Consider the following 18,143-nt stretch of genomic DNA (forward strand, 5'->3'; position numbering starts at 1 on the left):
TTCACTGCTGAGCATCCAGGGGTCAGACAGTGATGCATGTTCTCCAAAAATGGAACAATTTTTCCAAATCTTCTGTATGTCCTTGATGGCCTGAGGGTGAACACATTTTCAGCTCATTTAAATTTTGGGGTGAAATATAACCATAATTTGCATGTCCGTCATGCTGTTTGCACCTACAGAATCTGCATTTGTAAATTATGTAAATCTTGGTGATTAAATTGGATCTTAAATCATCATGATTCAGCTGAACAGCTGCTCTGAGGAAGATGCCAATGACACTATAAAAAGATTAAAAACATTATTAAACACACCATATATTTCTGTAAACATATTTAAATGCTGACCATCAAGAATGTGCTTGTATATTTCTGTAAGTGACGTTGTCCAAGTCAATAAGTGCTCATGAATGCACGATTTTCAGCTGTTACACCATAAAACAGACGAGAAAAACCCCCGCAGATGCTCACTGAAGGATCTACAGACCTGGGGCCTGTTTTATAATTTTAAATTTCTAATATAATTTTCTTAAAAAAAAAATTGTTAATGTTTTACCTCTCAGGAGACAGTGGTTATCCCCTTAGAACGTGGCTGCTAACTTTACTAACTAGACCCCAAACCGAACAAGAATGGCGTTATAACGAGAAGCATTGCCCGACGCGTTCAGTGGTCGAACGCACTATTGGTCTGCTAAAAGGATGCTGGAGGTGCTTGGATAGGTCTGGTGGCACAGTATTGTACAGCCCTACAAAGGTTTGCCGCATTGTGGTGGCTTGCGCAGTGTTGGACAACATTGCTCAATAGAATGGTATACCTTTTCCATCGAACGCCCATACTGAAGATAATGAACCCGACCCTGGCCCTCCTGATGCAGTGCATAATGCTATGGCAATACAGCGGCGTATAAATGTAATAAATGGAATGTAAAAAGGCAAGTGAATTCAAACTTTTTATTTTTTCACAAGTTCTTTAAGTGAACCACTTATTTCTGACAAAATTGTTTTTATTTCTTTCAGTTCGGAACACACCGCATTAACAGCATGAACCATGTGACGTTGGGTCTGCATGACTTCTTCCGTCAGTACACGCCTTGAGTTACCAGCGCTCGGCGGTGGCACAAAGGATGATGATGATGATGATGATGCACTGGATTGCGCACAGGATGGGGTTGCTTGGGCATTTGATGATGGCGGCACACTGGACGTTGGTGGAGGCACACAAGATGCCGGTGCATTTTTAGCATATGAATAAACAGGAAAATCGACTATTTTAATATATTTTAATATACGTATATCTTAAGGGCAGCTGCATCTATTGCTAGATTTGTCACTTGGATATTTTAGGACTTTCCACTTCCACGGAATTTGAATTGATTGATTTAAGTTATCCACAATAAAAAAGCAGAATTTTAAACAGACAAAAACGTATATAATGTGTAGATAAATCAATTACTTACACCATCGTCGCCGCAAATTACATCCGTATCACCTTGGAATTCTGGAAAAACTCCACTTAATCCTGTGTCCCCTATAATCGCACCCACCCTTGCATCAAAGGCTGAGAGGTCAGGGATTCCTTGATCACCTCCAGTTGTTACGACACTGCGCCTGTGTGCACATATTCTTTTTTTTACGACTACTTTTAAGTCAGACCATTTTTTTTTTTGGTCTCTTGGACTGTGCGAGGCACCGAGGTAACAGCATTGACTGCTTCTGTTACTTGCTCCCATTCTAATATCTTTCTTTTATTTGAAATGCCCGCAGAGAGCCCACCAAATAAAACTTTTTTTTCGGCCCTCCACCTCCACAGACAGCAGTACCGTCATCTCGCAGTCGGTGAAGTTTCTTTTTTTTGCTTTTCGTTTCTGTTCTTCCATTTTTAGCCAAACAGATCAATGACAATTATCGGTCGTATTAATATGCAGGGAGATCATACATATTCAAAATAGGTGGTCTTAACCTCCAAATATGGTTATTTTGGGAGGAGATTGGGGTAAGCTATAAGCACGTGCACCTGCGCACAATATTCAGATAATTGTGATTTATAAAGTGAACCTTGCGCAGATTCTGGCGTACGTACAGTTTATAAATCTGAAAACTTTTGTGCATATGCAAATTCTGCCTTATGTGCGTACGCACACTTTAAGGATATAATCTACGCAAAGTTTTATACATGAGGCGCCAGAAGATCGCAGAGAAATGATGATTAATTTATACTAATTAAAAAACAATGAAATACTAAATAAAAACAAAATATATATTAATCTATCTATTATATTAATATATATTGATCTGTAAAATAAAAACAAATACTATTGTAGGGTTTACTACGTCACGGGTGTTTAACAGCAATCTAACACAGGTAAATAAGTGGGAGGTTCACTTACCTGATTAAAGCACGGGCAGTCAAGAATTGAAACGTGGACCAGTAAAAGCCGTATGTTGGAATCCAGTACTTAATAAGCACGGGCTATATGCAGAAGGGAGTATTAGGTTTGACATGTTGTCTCGTCAGGAGAGATGCGCCACCGGTAAGCTGTTGTTTCTCTACATTGAGCTGTGGTTTAAGTTTGTTTGTTTGTTGTGCTACTGCTGTACTGCCGCTATGTATGTGTGGAGTTTGTATACTTGATAACTGTTACGTTGGTCACGTTGATAAAATCTTATTTGTGGTCTGATGTTTATGATAAACCCGCAGGATGTATCGCCCAAGTTGCAATGAAGGAGACAGCAAATCTTCCTCAGATTGTTGATATGATTGAAGAACGACGAGTTCTAATTGAGGACAGCTATGTGGATGATATCCTGACCTCACACGATGACCTCAAGACTCTGGAAAGGATCATCAAAGGGGTGGAGGAGATTTTGAAACCAGGAGGCTTCTTCCTCAGACCGCGGGTTCTGTCACACCAAATTGGGAGAAGTGGAGCCCCTTGCTGAAGCAACTCTACGCAGGACCCTGGTACTGCCCAATCAAATGAATGATGGGGAGAACAAAGCGCTTGGGGTCGGCTACGAACCTGAAACAGACAAGCTTCGGTTGCTGACTTCTATCAACTTCTCTAAGAATAGAGGGAAAATGAGGACAGGAGTTAATCTGTGTATGGAGGATATCTGGAAAGGAACACCAAATCCCCTTACTCGACGCATACTTCTTAGCCAGATAGCCGCATTATACGACCCGGTTGGTCTTGTCTCACCAGCCAAGCAGAAGGGAGTGATGTTGGTAAGAGAATCATTCCAGGAAGCTGGCAAGGATAACCCATCTAAAGACACATGGGATACCCCTCTCTCACTAAAACTCAGAGAAGCCTCAATAACGCTCTTTGAAGAATTCGTGAGACTTGGCCGGGTAAGGTTTGAGAGAAGCCTTACGCCGCCTGGAGCCATAGGTCCACCAACTGGGATCACGTTCTCAGATGGAAGTGAATCCTCCTATGGAGCCATACTCTACCTGCGGTGGGAGACTCGAGATAAGGTTGTAGTGAAGTCTGTGAAATCCAAGGCTAAACTCACCCCTCTCGACCAAAAGGGAGATGTGATCAAGGCGGAACTCTGTGGTGCGGTATTCGCTACCCGCCTAAAAAAAGTATTTTGAGAAGCACTGTCACATTAAAGTCGAGCAATGGATTCACTTTGTGGACAGCCAAACAATCCTGGCAGCCATCCAAAAGGACAGCTACAGCTTCCAGACCTTTTTCGCTAATCGAATCGGTGAGATTCAGAAAGCCGGACATGTGGAAGATTGGAGGTGGATTGAAGGCAGACGAAACATTGCTGACATACTCACTAGAGGTGCGACTCCTGAGGAACTTGACAAAGGGTCAGAGTGGCAACAAGGCCCTGAATTCCTGAAATTACCCAAGACCGACTGGCCTATAAAGATGGGCAGTGAGATTACTGCTGCTGAAGATGTGGGAAAACTTCAGCGGAAAGCCTTCTCAGCAGTGGTCACCAGGGCCCAGTCTAAAGGAAGAACTGGCCTCAGTGGGCCTGATGTCAAGGCGGACCTTAAGTATGATGGAGTGAACCAAGCAACATCACCAGCTGTCCCGGGTGCGACATCAGTGGCAGACAGACAGAGAAGGCCCTGGGCAATTGGACTAGTGTGCCTTGTGGAACTTCAGCGCTTCAGTTCTTTGTCCAAGCATTGTGGTTCCATTGCCTGGACTCGTGGAAACCTGGCTGAGAAAATGCCAGACTCCTGACTTATCAAAGTGGGAGGCAAACCACTCTATCCTGTCTACTAAGGAAAGAGCGCAAGCCTTCAAAGACTTGGTCCTTGCAGCCCAAGAGGGTAGTCAGTTCCTGGACTCAACATTAAACCGCTTGGTGGTCCACAAAGACGAGAATACTGGAATCCTTCTCTGTGGAGGACAAATCCAGTCCTGGAAACAAGATGGAGCAGCTGTTCCTTTAATTCCATTTCGTTCATGGCTTTGCAACGCTTCTGTCAAGAGAAGCTCACAACGAGAACCATGAAGGTGTTGCAGCCACGCTTCTGCGCACCAGGAGAAAAGCATGGGTTATGCAAGGGAGGAGAATAGTAAAGAAAGTTGTGAATGACTGTATGATATGTCGCAAACTGAAAGGGAAGATGTGTCAGCAGATGATGAGTGATCTGCCACCAGAATGCTCACAGCGTGCTAACCCATTTGAGTATACTACACTTGACCTTTTTGGCCCCTTTGAAATCAAGGATGCTGTCAAGAAAAGAACAGGAAAAAAAGTTTGGGGCATAGTGTTCTGTTGTATGGCATCAAGGGCAGTTCATGTGGACCTCGTTGATAACCAATCATCCGAGAGCTTTCTCCAAGCTTATTCTTGCTTTGTGGCATTGAGAGGCCATCCCAGAAAGTTGTGGTCAGATAGGGGAACTAATTTCATTGGAGCTAAACCAGCCCTACAAGACTTACACAGGTACTTAAATACCTTATGGGAAGCATCCGTAGAGGACAAAGCTGCCAAGAATGGGACAGTGTGGGCATGGAAGCTGCAGTCAAGCTCATAATGTTTAACGCTGTCGGCTCGATAATATCCTATATTCTAATAAATATTTGAATTTGGAGCGTTTCACTGTTACATAAGCTACTTCCTGGTTGTGGTGCTGGATGGGTAATGTAGTCAATCGCTTTACATTGCTAATGGATTGCTATGCACAGTGTCATTATTTAAAATTACAATCACTGTATTCACTTTAGACCAACATACACCTTTGTGGTTTTGGGCTATTGGTTTGATGTGTTTTACATTGATTGTGTATTTCTGTGTTTAGAGATATGTGCTTTGTTTAATAATTGAATTTTAAACACTAATTATATCATAATATAATTGCTGATTATATTGACATTTATAATCATGTTAGTATATTTCAGAATTTATGGTGTATTATGTATGTCAATGTGGCTAATATTGTTGTTTACACCATAGCCTTTCTATTTCAATAGGTTTATAACCTGCTATTTGTGGATAAATATGCTTTTTGTGGAAAATCAATCAGTTTAAATAAAAAACCACAACAAGTCATAACAACGTGTCCTCTCCTGATGCCCCGTTCGGTGGGGAGATTCTTAAAGAACCGAACAACTAAAATATCATCAATTCAACTATTATTTTTATTTATTTATTTATTATATCATTATTTAATTAAAATACTAATAAAACAAAACCTAAAACTCAATAAGAGATATTATTAATGCAATATGTTACTGTAAAATAAAACCTATTGTGTATTTAAAAAAATATATATATATATAAATATATAATTTTGGCTATTATTATTATTATTATTATTATTATTATTATTAAATAAATAAAATAAAATAAATGTATTAAACACAAATATATTAAATAAAATATTATTGCAGAAAAATAAAATACTAAAAAATAAAAAAAATAAAAAAAAAATAAAAAGAGACATTAATATTGTAATATTTCACTATAAAATAAAGTATACAAATTATATAAACTTCTTTTTTATTAAAATTATAACTGCAAAATTACAATATTGATATTTCCTTGATTTTAAAAGTTTAATCATAATATATATATATATATATATATATATATATATATATATATATATACACACACACATATATATATATAGTTTTTCCATGGGTAAAGATAGAAAAATATTTGTAATAATAAAACAATTTTATTCTAATATTGTCTGTGCATGTTCCAGTGATGTTCTGCAGTGAAGAGACTCATTCCAGCTCTGTTTGCAGCAGGATCTTCTCGTATTCCTCATAACTCATGACTGGTTTTGGCCCCTGGGGCCCCTGCAGCCAGAATACTGTTAGACTTTTATTTAAAGTGCTTTCCTCCGACAGCATGACAGACGACACAGGTTCATAAGTGAAAGCCAATGTGTGTACTGCAGACACAAGCTCTGAATAGCACATGAATAATACATGCAGTTATTGAATATTAAATGGACTCTTTAAAAGGAGAGTTCTGTGTCAGCCGGACAGATGGGTGTGAGATTGGTACTAAAAAAAGATCAAGCCTGGAAATAACCCAGCTTACTGCATGATTATATTCATTCCATTTTCTTTTTTCTGTATGAAAATGTGCACTAAACATAATGCATGTATTATCTTTTACAATACATTTTAATGATGCTTTTTAACGTAAAAATTCATGAAAAAAAAAGTTCTTGTTTGTTGCAGAAATGCTGGGATTTAGAAAGAATTAACCATTCTAGAAAGACTGGGGTGATTTTTGAGGTAAAGTGGAAAAACCTTTTGGGGCTAAACAATTTGTGGAAATACTTGAAATATACACACATATATATATATATATATATATATATATATATATATATATATATATATATATATATATATATATATATATACATATATATATATATATATATATATATATATATATATATATATATATATATATATATATATACACATACACATATATATATATTAAATAAAATAATTTAATAAAAATATAAAATAAATGTAAATATTATGTAAAAAACATATTTATTTATATAATAAATGTAAAAAAATAACAATACTAATATTCACATCTTCATTTCTTTATTTTCAAACATTAAACCATCTCTTACTGCGTTCTGTAAAATGAAAAAAAAAATCTTTCCACTTAAGTTTTCATTTACTGTTTTGAGCCATTCAATATTAGTAGAAAATATTAATAATAATTATGAGTTTTATTCTTATTCTTAATTATTATTAAATAAAAATAAAATTATTTTGTAAAAAACTAAAATACTATTGTACTTTAAAAATATACTTCAAAAGAAAATATATGTACTTTTTAATTTTATAGGACAAATGTAAATTTACAATACAAATATTTACATCTAAATTTCTTAATTTTCCTCAAAACATCAAGAATCGTATTCTATGAGCATAAAGTGAATTTAAAAATGTAAAACAAAAATAAAAAATATATATTGTTTTCCAATTGAAATTTCATTTACATTTTGATCTATATAATAGCTAGAAAATAATAATAATAATAATAATAATAATGAGTTTTATTAGGTTCATCAATAAATTATAATATAATAAATATATAGATAAATAAATATAAATATTTTGTTAAAATACTACAATACAAAATACTACATATAAATCAATAACAATATAATAAAATGTGAAATTTATTGTAAATATATTACAGTACTATAAAACATATTGTCATGTGGAAATACTGTTGGATTCTAAATAGTAATAAAAGTTTTTATTTTTTTTATATGTAATATATTCACATTGTTTTTGATCTATACCACATGACTAAAATATTAATAATGAGTTTTATTATGATTTTCATTTAATAAAAATATGAAATAAAACAAGCAATTTGTTGTAAAAAAATAATTTTGTACTATACAAATATTGTACTAATATATATATATATATATATATATATATATATATATATATATATATATATATATATATATATATATTACTGTACTGTATCCTCACGTGCAGTCTGGAATTCTCTCACATGTGCTTGTTTCATGCAAATCTAGTTTTGTATCCTCTGCAGGATGCCGGAAAAATGTAAGGTCCTGCTGAGAGGAAAATAAATTGGATTTAGATTTATCTGCACACCTGCATATATTACAGCTCTCCTGTGCACGGAGACCTCTGTTCATTTCTCTCTCCGTCTTCAGGAATCCAGCACTGCCTGTAATAAACAATATTCCTGACTGAAAAACCATCGCTTTCTGCAGCATAATCACAAAAACCACTGACATCATCTCAACACCTCCTAGGGTTGCTAGCTGCTTTCTATTTTATCTAATATCTAATTATATATATATATATATATATATATATATATATATATTATGATTACTATTTATTTATTTACTTATTGTCAATTACATTTCAGCAGCAGCTGAAATATATAACTACATATTTATTATATTTAATAGGTTGTTGCATTATTTATTTAATGTATGTTTGAATAAATATGTCATGAAAGCATGTTTTTATTAAAGTCACCATTTAAATGTTCATATTTCAACAACAAACTGGAGTGGAAACAACTGCACTGATATTTAAATAAATGTGATTAATACATCGATTATTAAATGAACTTGCATGTGCAATTTAAATGTTTATATTCAACTCAGTTTGTATTTGAGTGTTGATTATTAAATAAATGTGATTAACTGATAATTAAATAAACTATTTTTGGTTTCGGTTTTTGGCTAAATGAAAACTTAAATTTTTAATATATATATATATATATATATATATATATATATCAATCAACAATTTGCTTCGTCATTAATATAACTTTAATTTTAGAGTCACACTGATATACAATTACACATTTTTGGACAAAATACGCAGCCTGACACAGAAGTACTGCAAACCTGGTGCTTTTTACACACTCATGCAAAACTTTTTTTTTACAAGAAACAGAATCAGAACAAATGGTGCAAACTAGGTGTGTTTGTCCAATTCACCGAATAGCATTACTGAGGCTTTCTCTAGCAAACACCACCAACAAGGGTTCTCAACAAAAGCGTCAGTCCACCTACATCTGTGATAATCACCAAAGCTTTCTCTCTTTGGGCCTGGAAAGAATGCAGTGAAATGCATATTCTCTCTGATGATGGCAGAGCTGTTGAGGAGGAGGTTTTAAATCAGATGAGTCAGCGTCTCTGGGCCGCGGGCGCGCTGGAGAGCCGCTGTTGTCATTGTTGTCACCTTGTCCTCCGCGAGGCTCCTCGCCATGTTGGATGCCCTTTCTCGCAACCTCATTAGCTCCAGTGCCTTTGGCTCCAGTCACATACAGGGAGCCTTTCCACCAGAGTTTCTATGGTAACATGCATCAAGACCTCGCTGCCTTTGGGAGCCGAATTTAACCGAACCATGTCGTATCAAAGTGAAGGGCCACGGCGCATCTTCTCTGACCAGAATCACTGGCTTTGAGCTCACTGGATCGCTTTCAACCACCAAAGACGAGAGAACGACCTGAAGCATAATGAGAGTCAGCCTGGCGCCGAGCGAAGCCTTTTCATGTCACTAATAAGCAATTAAAACAAGCGAGATGCATTAGATCTGGAGTTCAGACACGTACTGCTGTAGTGATGCGGTGATGCTAATACTGTTGGTTTCTAATAACTGATTATTTATTTTGCTTTGGAAAAATGCGGAGTTAATAAATAAAACGCATGCATTATTAACCTCATTCATACTTGGCTTTGGACAATAGCAAATGCTCAATGAATAAATGTTGCTTAAACAAAAGTTGCAGTAATATAAGTAAGAAATAATCAGGTGTCATTCAGAAATTAAACCAGCAGGCAAGTATTGTTTTGTAGAAAACCTTTATTCAGTGAATCTGACACCTCGTAGTTAAACAGGGAAACTCCTGAAAACTGAGCTAAGACCACATACTGCAACAGTGCGGGAAAACAACATCAAAAACTAGATTTTTACATTACATTTAACAATACTCTCTCGTTTGCTGTCAGCATTAAGTTTTAAAGCTATCGGCCTCCTGCTTTCCCAGATATTTGTAATATATATATATAATAATTCAATCGATCTGATTGATGTGCCTTTACGAACTAATAAGAATCTACACAATGTAAACAATCTCGTCTTACACTTCAGTACCGAACCAACAAGTACTTAAAGACAGATTTTATTCCTCCATCGCTGATGTTTGATTCTCACCTTCAGAAAGTTGCTGTTGCCCTCTGAAAACATCTCGCTCCTGGATGACTTATGCATGAAAGTTCAACTCACTGACCCTACGAATGAGCAACAGTCATACTTCTGCTGATTACACACACGCACAGGCTCATGAGAGTTTTACTGCGGTAACACGTGAGAAGTCTGCGGGGTAAACCTGCGAGTGGGTGGAAGCTGCAGCAGAAGGACTCTAATTCTGTCTACTGCACGCTTGAACGGCTCAATGCTCAAAGAAAAAAAGGGCCGCGATCTTAAGTCTAACTCAAAATATATGCAGTTGCATGGAAAAGACTCAAGTAAGAGCAAATGCATCCACTGATAGCGCAGTGTATTTGCAACGCACACAGCAGCAGCACAATCCAATGCAGCGAAGAAATCAATGAAAGACGCAAAAACAACTCAAATCACAGCAACATAAAAATAACTCCAGCTGGCCTTATGCATTCAACTAAAATGTAGATTTATGTGTAAGTATTATACACCATTTATACACACAGATGTATGACTTAATATTGAATTTATCATAATAATGGCAATAATAATAATAATAATAATACTTATTATACAGTTATATCAATTGACTATACTTTATTATAATTAATAATAATCATAATATAAATAAATATGATTACTATTAGAAAATTCAATGATTCTGAGTCAGAAGTGTATATAATAATTACAAATAACATTTATAAATTTTATATAGAAACAATTACTATGAAACGTAAATATAATATAAAATGTTTCAATATATATTGAGAGACATTTGATTTATTAATAATAATAATAATAATAATAATAATAATAATAATAATAATAATAATAATAATAATAATAATAATAATAATAATAATAATGACAATGCTAGGCAATAAGTCTGTGTAAATATTATACAGTATATTTTTAATAATTTAACATTAGACATATTTTTAATATATACATAATATTTTGAATTTGCAAATAATAATAATAATAAATGTCTTTAAATTTACTAAAATATTTAATAATAATAATAATAATAATAATAAAAATAATAATAATAATAAGCATCAGTAAATTAGGAATTTCAATAATCCTAAGTTTTAAGTCTATATTTATAAATATACATCTTAACATTTAATCATTTTAGATAAATCACTTACCATAAATCTAAAACATATATACAATTAATTAATTAAATGTTTTATTAATATTTACATTTAATAAAATACTTTTAATTTGTTTAATTATCTTTCAATTATCTCATACTTTTAATTATCAATTTATTAAAATATATTATAATAATAATTTATAATAATAATAATACAATAAAAACGATTTCATAATCCATCATTTCATAAATTCCTAATACGAAATCTTAAGTCTATACTTATTAAATGTATAAACACTAACAAATTTATGTTTCTTTTATAAATATTTCTACAACTATATTGAGACATATAAAGAAATGATGACAGAATGTTAATTTTTAATTGAACTATTTAAGAATAGTTTAGCGCCATTAGCAAAGCTCTGGCTGCTTATCAACAGATGACCCACTACTGCTCCAGACATTGTGATTGGTTTTAATATGAATCATATACATTTATGACATAACTGTCTCTTTATCTTCTCCATTTTTCAATGGTGTAATTTACAGTATGCTACTGTTCTCGCTGTGTGCTTTAACGAGAAGCCAAGATCTGGCAAACAAGGGAAAACTCCTGAAAGATGAGCAGTTCCTCTGCTCTCTTCTGTATTCATCTGCTGTCTGTTTTACAAGCGCACAACAAATCAATGGCATCTTTCTTCTTTTCAATTAACAAAAACATCTTTAATGGCTCACATAAAAAAACAATTGCAAACAAAAGCAGCAGGATATTGTTCATGGTCTCAGTACACTAGTGATTAAAAACACTCACATTTCTTTCTCAATAAAAAAGTTAGCTAAACAGCTTGCAATTAGAAGTAACCTGCTACTCTGGGACGAACAAAACAGAAAATTAGAGTAGAGTTTGATGATTTGCCATAAAAGTAAAGAAAAGAGAACAGATAAATAAAAGAGTTTTTACTGTCCACCAAGGTTGCATTTACTTGATTAAAAACGCAATAAAAACAGTAATGTTGTGAAATATTACAATTAAAAATAAATGTTTTCTATGTGAATATATTTTAAAATACAATTTATTACAGTCTTCAGTGTCACATGATCTTCAGAAATCATTCTAATATGATGATTTATCAATGCAAGAAACAATTTAATTTAATTTAATTTAATTTAATTTAATTTAATTTAATTTAATTTAATTTAATTTAATTTAATTTAATTTTAATTTTTTTAACCTGTGATAAATCCAAGTAAATTTATGTATTTTAATATATAAATTTACTTACATAATATATTTATAAATGTATTATAATTCATTCAAGTGCCCTATTATTATTAGTATTAGTATTGTTAATAAAATTTCACATCTATTAAAAATTCAGTAACCCTATAAGTCTATACTACCAAATTTTACTTAATAACTTCTTATAAATAAACACTTACTTTAATATAAAATGTACATAAAATATAATGTTTTTAAAATATATATAAATTAACAATATTGATTTCATTTGTAATAATAATAATATTAATAATATGTAATAATTATGTATTATATTTTACTAAAATTGATTATTAAAAAAATATTATGAATAAATTAATAATTAAAAAAATAATTACTAAATTAATAATTCTAAATCTAATACTTATTATAAACATAAACATGAATCATTGCATATATAAATAAGTATAAAGTAATCCCAAGTGGTAATTCTATACTTTTAAATATAAAAGCACTTATAAATATCTGATATTTACAGTACAAATTACTACCATATATGCATAAAAAAGGCCTATATAAATCATGATGATGGTGATTTACAATATTGGATAATTTGTATAATTTTAATACATCAAGTACATTTAATATAAACTCAAAAATGCAATTTAAACTCAAAATTCAATATCACTAAGCCCTACCAAAAACAACCAAATTTTTATCCAAAAAAGCCACCGGTGAGAACAGAGTTTATTTTTGAACAGCATTTCTCCAGCAGCTTCACGTCAATCGATCATCAGACTGCGTCTCACTCTCTCACACTCGTACAGCGTCTCATTCTCAGTCTGTGGAAATGGCTTCGACCTCTACATCCTCGGGTGGATGGACGGTTTGTTGTGGCTCGTGGATGCCCTCATATAAACGCGCCGCTGCAAGATTTATTCAGCTGCCTTTGACACCAGCACTCCGCGTTTCCCAGAATCACTCTCAATCATGACACACTCGCTCCGAGGAGATGCTTTATATCACAGCGCAAGGACAGAGAGAGAGACCGCAGTATTCACTCTGACCACCGCAGTACAAGAAGATGTAAAGAAACGAACAAATAATAACTCATATAAACTCTTAATCAGAGTAACCAGATACAGCAAACAACAGGTAAAGTAAAAGTGCTTGAAAGAGAATGTTAAAATGTCAAACATTCCAATGGTCCAACAAACACTATTTAAAAACATGAAATAAAGTTATAATAACATATAATAATTAATTTTCAATTTTTATTAAATTGCATACATTATATATATATATATATATATATATATATATATATATATATATATATATAATATATACACACACACACACATACATATATATATATATATATATATATATATATATATATATAATTTTATTTTTTCTTACATTTTGGTTGCACAATCGACCATTTTCACAAACTCTTGCATTTCTATAATATTATATATATAATACAATTATGCATAAAAACTTAATTTTAAATACTAAGTTACAAAGATCCTACAAAAAGCTTTTTTTTATAATAATAATAATGCAAATAATAATAATGCAATATATATATATATATATATATATATATATATATATATATATATATATATATATATATATATATATATATATATATATATATATATATATATATATAATTATTTTATTTTGCAAGTTAATTATAAAAATTACACTATATTATTAGTTTATGTGTTTAATTTTGGGATGAAATCAGTGTCTATTAAAATAAAATACAAGCCACTGAAACTGGAAACCACATCTAGACCACCAGATACAAAAGATAAAATCTGTTTCATTTTGTTTGCATGATTAACCGCTATCACAAACCCTTGCCTTTTTCCTCCACATCCTTCTGATGCACCAACCACACTGAAATCAATGAATCCACAGCATAAACTCAAGACTAAAACAGACGCACTGTCGACATCCGCTGTGCTGTAACATGACACGACTCTTCACTGCATTTGTGCGTTTCGTTCTCTCATTTCACAGACACAAATAACACCCGTGAGTGTCAGGAAAGAGTTCACCTGGGAGACCCGCAGCCCACGGGCTCCATATTTAGCCCGGCGTGGTCCAGATATAGCGTGGGTGCAGATGTCTGTCTGCCTGTGGCCATTCCACACCAGATTGCACAGACCATTACCCTCAAAGAGAGATGCTTATCACCCACAAGAGCTATTAACCTATATAGGGCCTGGGAAACAGAGCACGCTGCCGTAGTAATGGCTAAACCTCCTTTACACAAGGACGTGATTATAAACTGATGCGAGCGAATGGAGGAGAACAAATAGATTGGTGTTTGCAACATCTCCAATGGTGACGCCCATCTTTTCCAGTATTTTCTCATTCATTTAGTCCACAGGCATCTCAAAAATCACTTCAATCTACCAACTCTGCAGATGAACCAAAACACTAAAGTATTTGATTTCTGAAGGATAAAAAGACTAAAGTACACGAATGTGTCCCAGCTAACAAAAAAAAAATTATGCACACATTATGGAAACGCTACTTTGAATGTTCTCTGAACATTCCGAAACAAGTAGTAACATTTAAAAAATGTTAGTCAAACATTCAACTAAAACGTTTCAAAAAAACATTCCATGAACAATATATAAATAGTGATTTTAATTTTGAACAAACATTCTGTTAATGATACTGAAAGAACGTATGTTTATAGGTTTGATAGCACCTTGCAAAAAGTTATCCAAATGCTAGAAGCAAAAAAAACTTGAAGTAAACAGTACAAACAATTGTTTATAATTATGACAATACATTAAAATTATACGATAATACAAGTTTGCAATATCAAGCAGAATAATGATCTTTGGTAGGCCTTCTGCTAAAAATGTTACAAAAATGCCCGTTCTTCATGCTAAAAACAAGGTGGATACGTTGTTCAACTTGACTTGTGGGTGAACTTTCCTTTTCTTATTATAAATTAGCATGTTGGAAATAGCATTGGCTAGCAGATTTGGGCCCAGATGTATTTGTTTGGATTATAATAGCAGGATGCACTGAATACACCAGTCTTACCTTTGGCGTTTTGGTGCATTTCCCCGTTCTTGCATCTTTGATGTAGGTGATGTCCAATAGATCTGTTTCCTGAAAGAGGGAGGGGCAGATTTTAGGCCACAGCTCACAAGAACAATTTAATGCTGTTGAACTGAATCAATATGAGGTTAAATAGCACAAAAGAAATAACAGTTGAAAGAGAAAACACTGATGGAAAAAATTAAAATAAATAATTAATCAGACATGAAACGTAGTGACTAACTCACTCGCGCAGGTTTAGATCAAAGAAATTAACGAAAGACTCGCTAGATACACTGGTAAGGAAATGATGCAGGGCCAGAGCGTCGTATTATTTGCGTCTGCAGTGTGTTATGGACATGCTGATGGATATGCTTTCTGACAGCTGCAGCAGAAACCAAAGCTGACGGCATTCTGCTGGCATGACCGAGCTACAACTGAACTGGAACAAAACAAAGACGCATTGGCTCCTTATACTCATTTATGCAGCACAGCAATGATTGGAAGGTAAAAATAGAACGTTATTTTTATGACGGTAAAACCTGAACGTCCTCATATGCTCCAAAAAACATTTGCAACACATGAGAACTTGACACAACAGTGCCCCTGTGATGTGACATCATACTCTAAAAACTAAACCACATTTGTCCGATTCTGTTATTTTCCTAATGCCAGAGGTGGAAAGTAACGAATTACATTTACTCGCGTTACTGTAATTGAGTAGCTTTTTTGTGTACTAATACTTTTTAAAGTAATTTTTTAAATCTGTAATTTTACTTTTACTTAAGTATATTTTATTTAAAGTATTGTACTTCGCTACATTTTAAAACACATTAATTACTGAGTAAAAAAAAAAAAAAAAATCGCTCCCTGGAAACTTCGTCAGAAAATAATGGGCAGGAGGGCACACTGGCGCTAAAATCACAAGAAAGATGCAGACGGTCAAAACAGGCGTTAGTGATGCAGACACCGCTGAAAACGAAACCCCGTCATATTCTGAAGTTGAACTCGAAGGAAATGAAGTGAACCCCTGGCCATATGTATGCTCTATTATGCAGTGTAAGCTGTACATGCCTAGGAAGACCAAACTAGCAGCTTATAAAATCTCAACAAAACATCAACCCTGCGCAAGAATGTAGAGGTAAGCTAAATAATTGCATCGTTGCATTGGTGGTTAAAATGAAGCTTTGACATTTTAGCAAGAGGTTTTGCACAAATTAGCCAAAAAGACAGTGGTGAGGAGTGTGCTATATATATCGTCTGTGATAATATCATAATTTTTGTTTTAATGATATGCGCGCGCATTTATAGTGCGTTCTTTCACTGTGTGATTCAGTTCAATCGCATTGACTCACTTATTAACAGTGACATGCTGACACATACTGGCCATTTTAATTTCACATTTAAAGTATCTTTTGATTTTTTTTTTATAATTAATTTCTTATCATTTCAAATGAGTATTCAACATTTTATGTCTTGTATATCAAAACATTATTCATGCATTTGTAACTGCAGGTTAAATGCATTCTTGTCCTGCACTAAACAGTGTAATACATCTAAATGCCACTTCCAATGAATATTCTGCATTTCCTCTGCATTAAAAGATGAGTTTGTTGATAATGATTTGCCTGGTAACAGCCCAAATGTTTTATTATTCTAAATAACTGATTCCTTTAATTAAAAACAACTAGTTTGAGATTAATAGACCAGGGGTGTCAAACTCAGTTCCTGGAGGACCGTAGCCCTGCAGAGTTTAGTTCTAACCCTGCTCCAGCACACATATCATGTAGTTTTCAAATAAACCTAAATGATTAGATTAGCTGGATCAGGTGTGTTTAATTAGGGTTATATCTAAACTGTGCAGGACTGTGGCCCTCCAGGAACTGAGTTTGACACCCTTGGCCTGTCCCATTTTTGACTCCCTCCCACTGTTAAAATGTAATTAAGTAATTTTTACTCTGAGTAAATTTTAGATGAGCTACTTTTTACTTTTACTTGAGTAGATTTTTAGACTGGTACTTTTACTTGTACTTAAGTAAAATTTCATTAATGTAATGGTACTTTTACTTGAGTAGAATATTTTTGTACTCTTTCCACCTCTGCCTAATGCATGCTGATTTATAAGCTCATAGTAACTAATGGATACATAACTGCATTGTTTAACTATAAGCCAAGCCATATTTAAGCAATATCACGTGAGCAAGAGTGCTGTCGTTTACGAATTTACAATTAACTTACAGTTTAACCACACTATCACCAGTTACAGTCTGTTTTGTGTTCCATCAATGAAAATAGTTAGTAGACAAACTGAGAATACACCTGTATGGTGTTTTGTTTCAGGATGATCCAGCGAATCATTTGAGTGAACAATTCAATGACTCACTCATAAGAGCAGCTCTTTCTTTTTTTTCCTGAATGAATCAGTATGTTTGAATGAATCAGTTGAATGAATGATTCACTGACTCCTGAATGAATCCGTGTTTTGAACAAATTGAATTGACTCAGCCATAAAAAGAAAGGGTCCCTTCTCGCCACCTATTGGCGTAACTTGA

General features: G+C 33.4%; 1 protein-coding gene across 1 annotated transcript in view; it reads right to left on the reverse strand.

Annotated features, from left to right (window-relative positions):
- Positions 1 to 18,143, reverse strand: part of LOC132111255 (1-phosphatidylinositol 4,5-bisphosphate phosphodiesterase beta-1-like) — an 84,984-nt gene that overhangs the window by 51,992 nt on the left and 14,849 nt on the right. Inside the window, exon 3 of the mRNA XM_059518400.1 lies at positions 15,595 to 15,663. Within this exon, the coding sequence (XP_059374383.1) occupies positions 15,595 to 15,663 (69 nt within the window). The remainder of the gene's footprint in view (positions 1 to 15,594; positions 15,664 to 18,143) is intronic.

This window comes from Carassius carassius, chromosome 31, assembly GCF_963082965.1.
Source record: "Carassius carassius chromosome 31, fCarCar2.1, whole genome shotgun sequence".
In the NCBI taxonomy this organism is placed as follows: domain Eukaryota; kingdom Metazoa; phylum Chordata; class Actinopteri; order Cypriniformes; family Cyprinidae; genus Carassius; species Carassius carassius.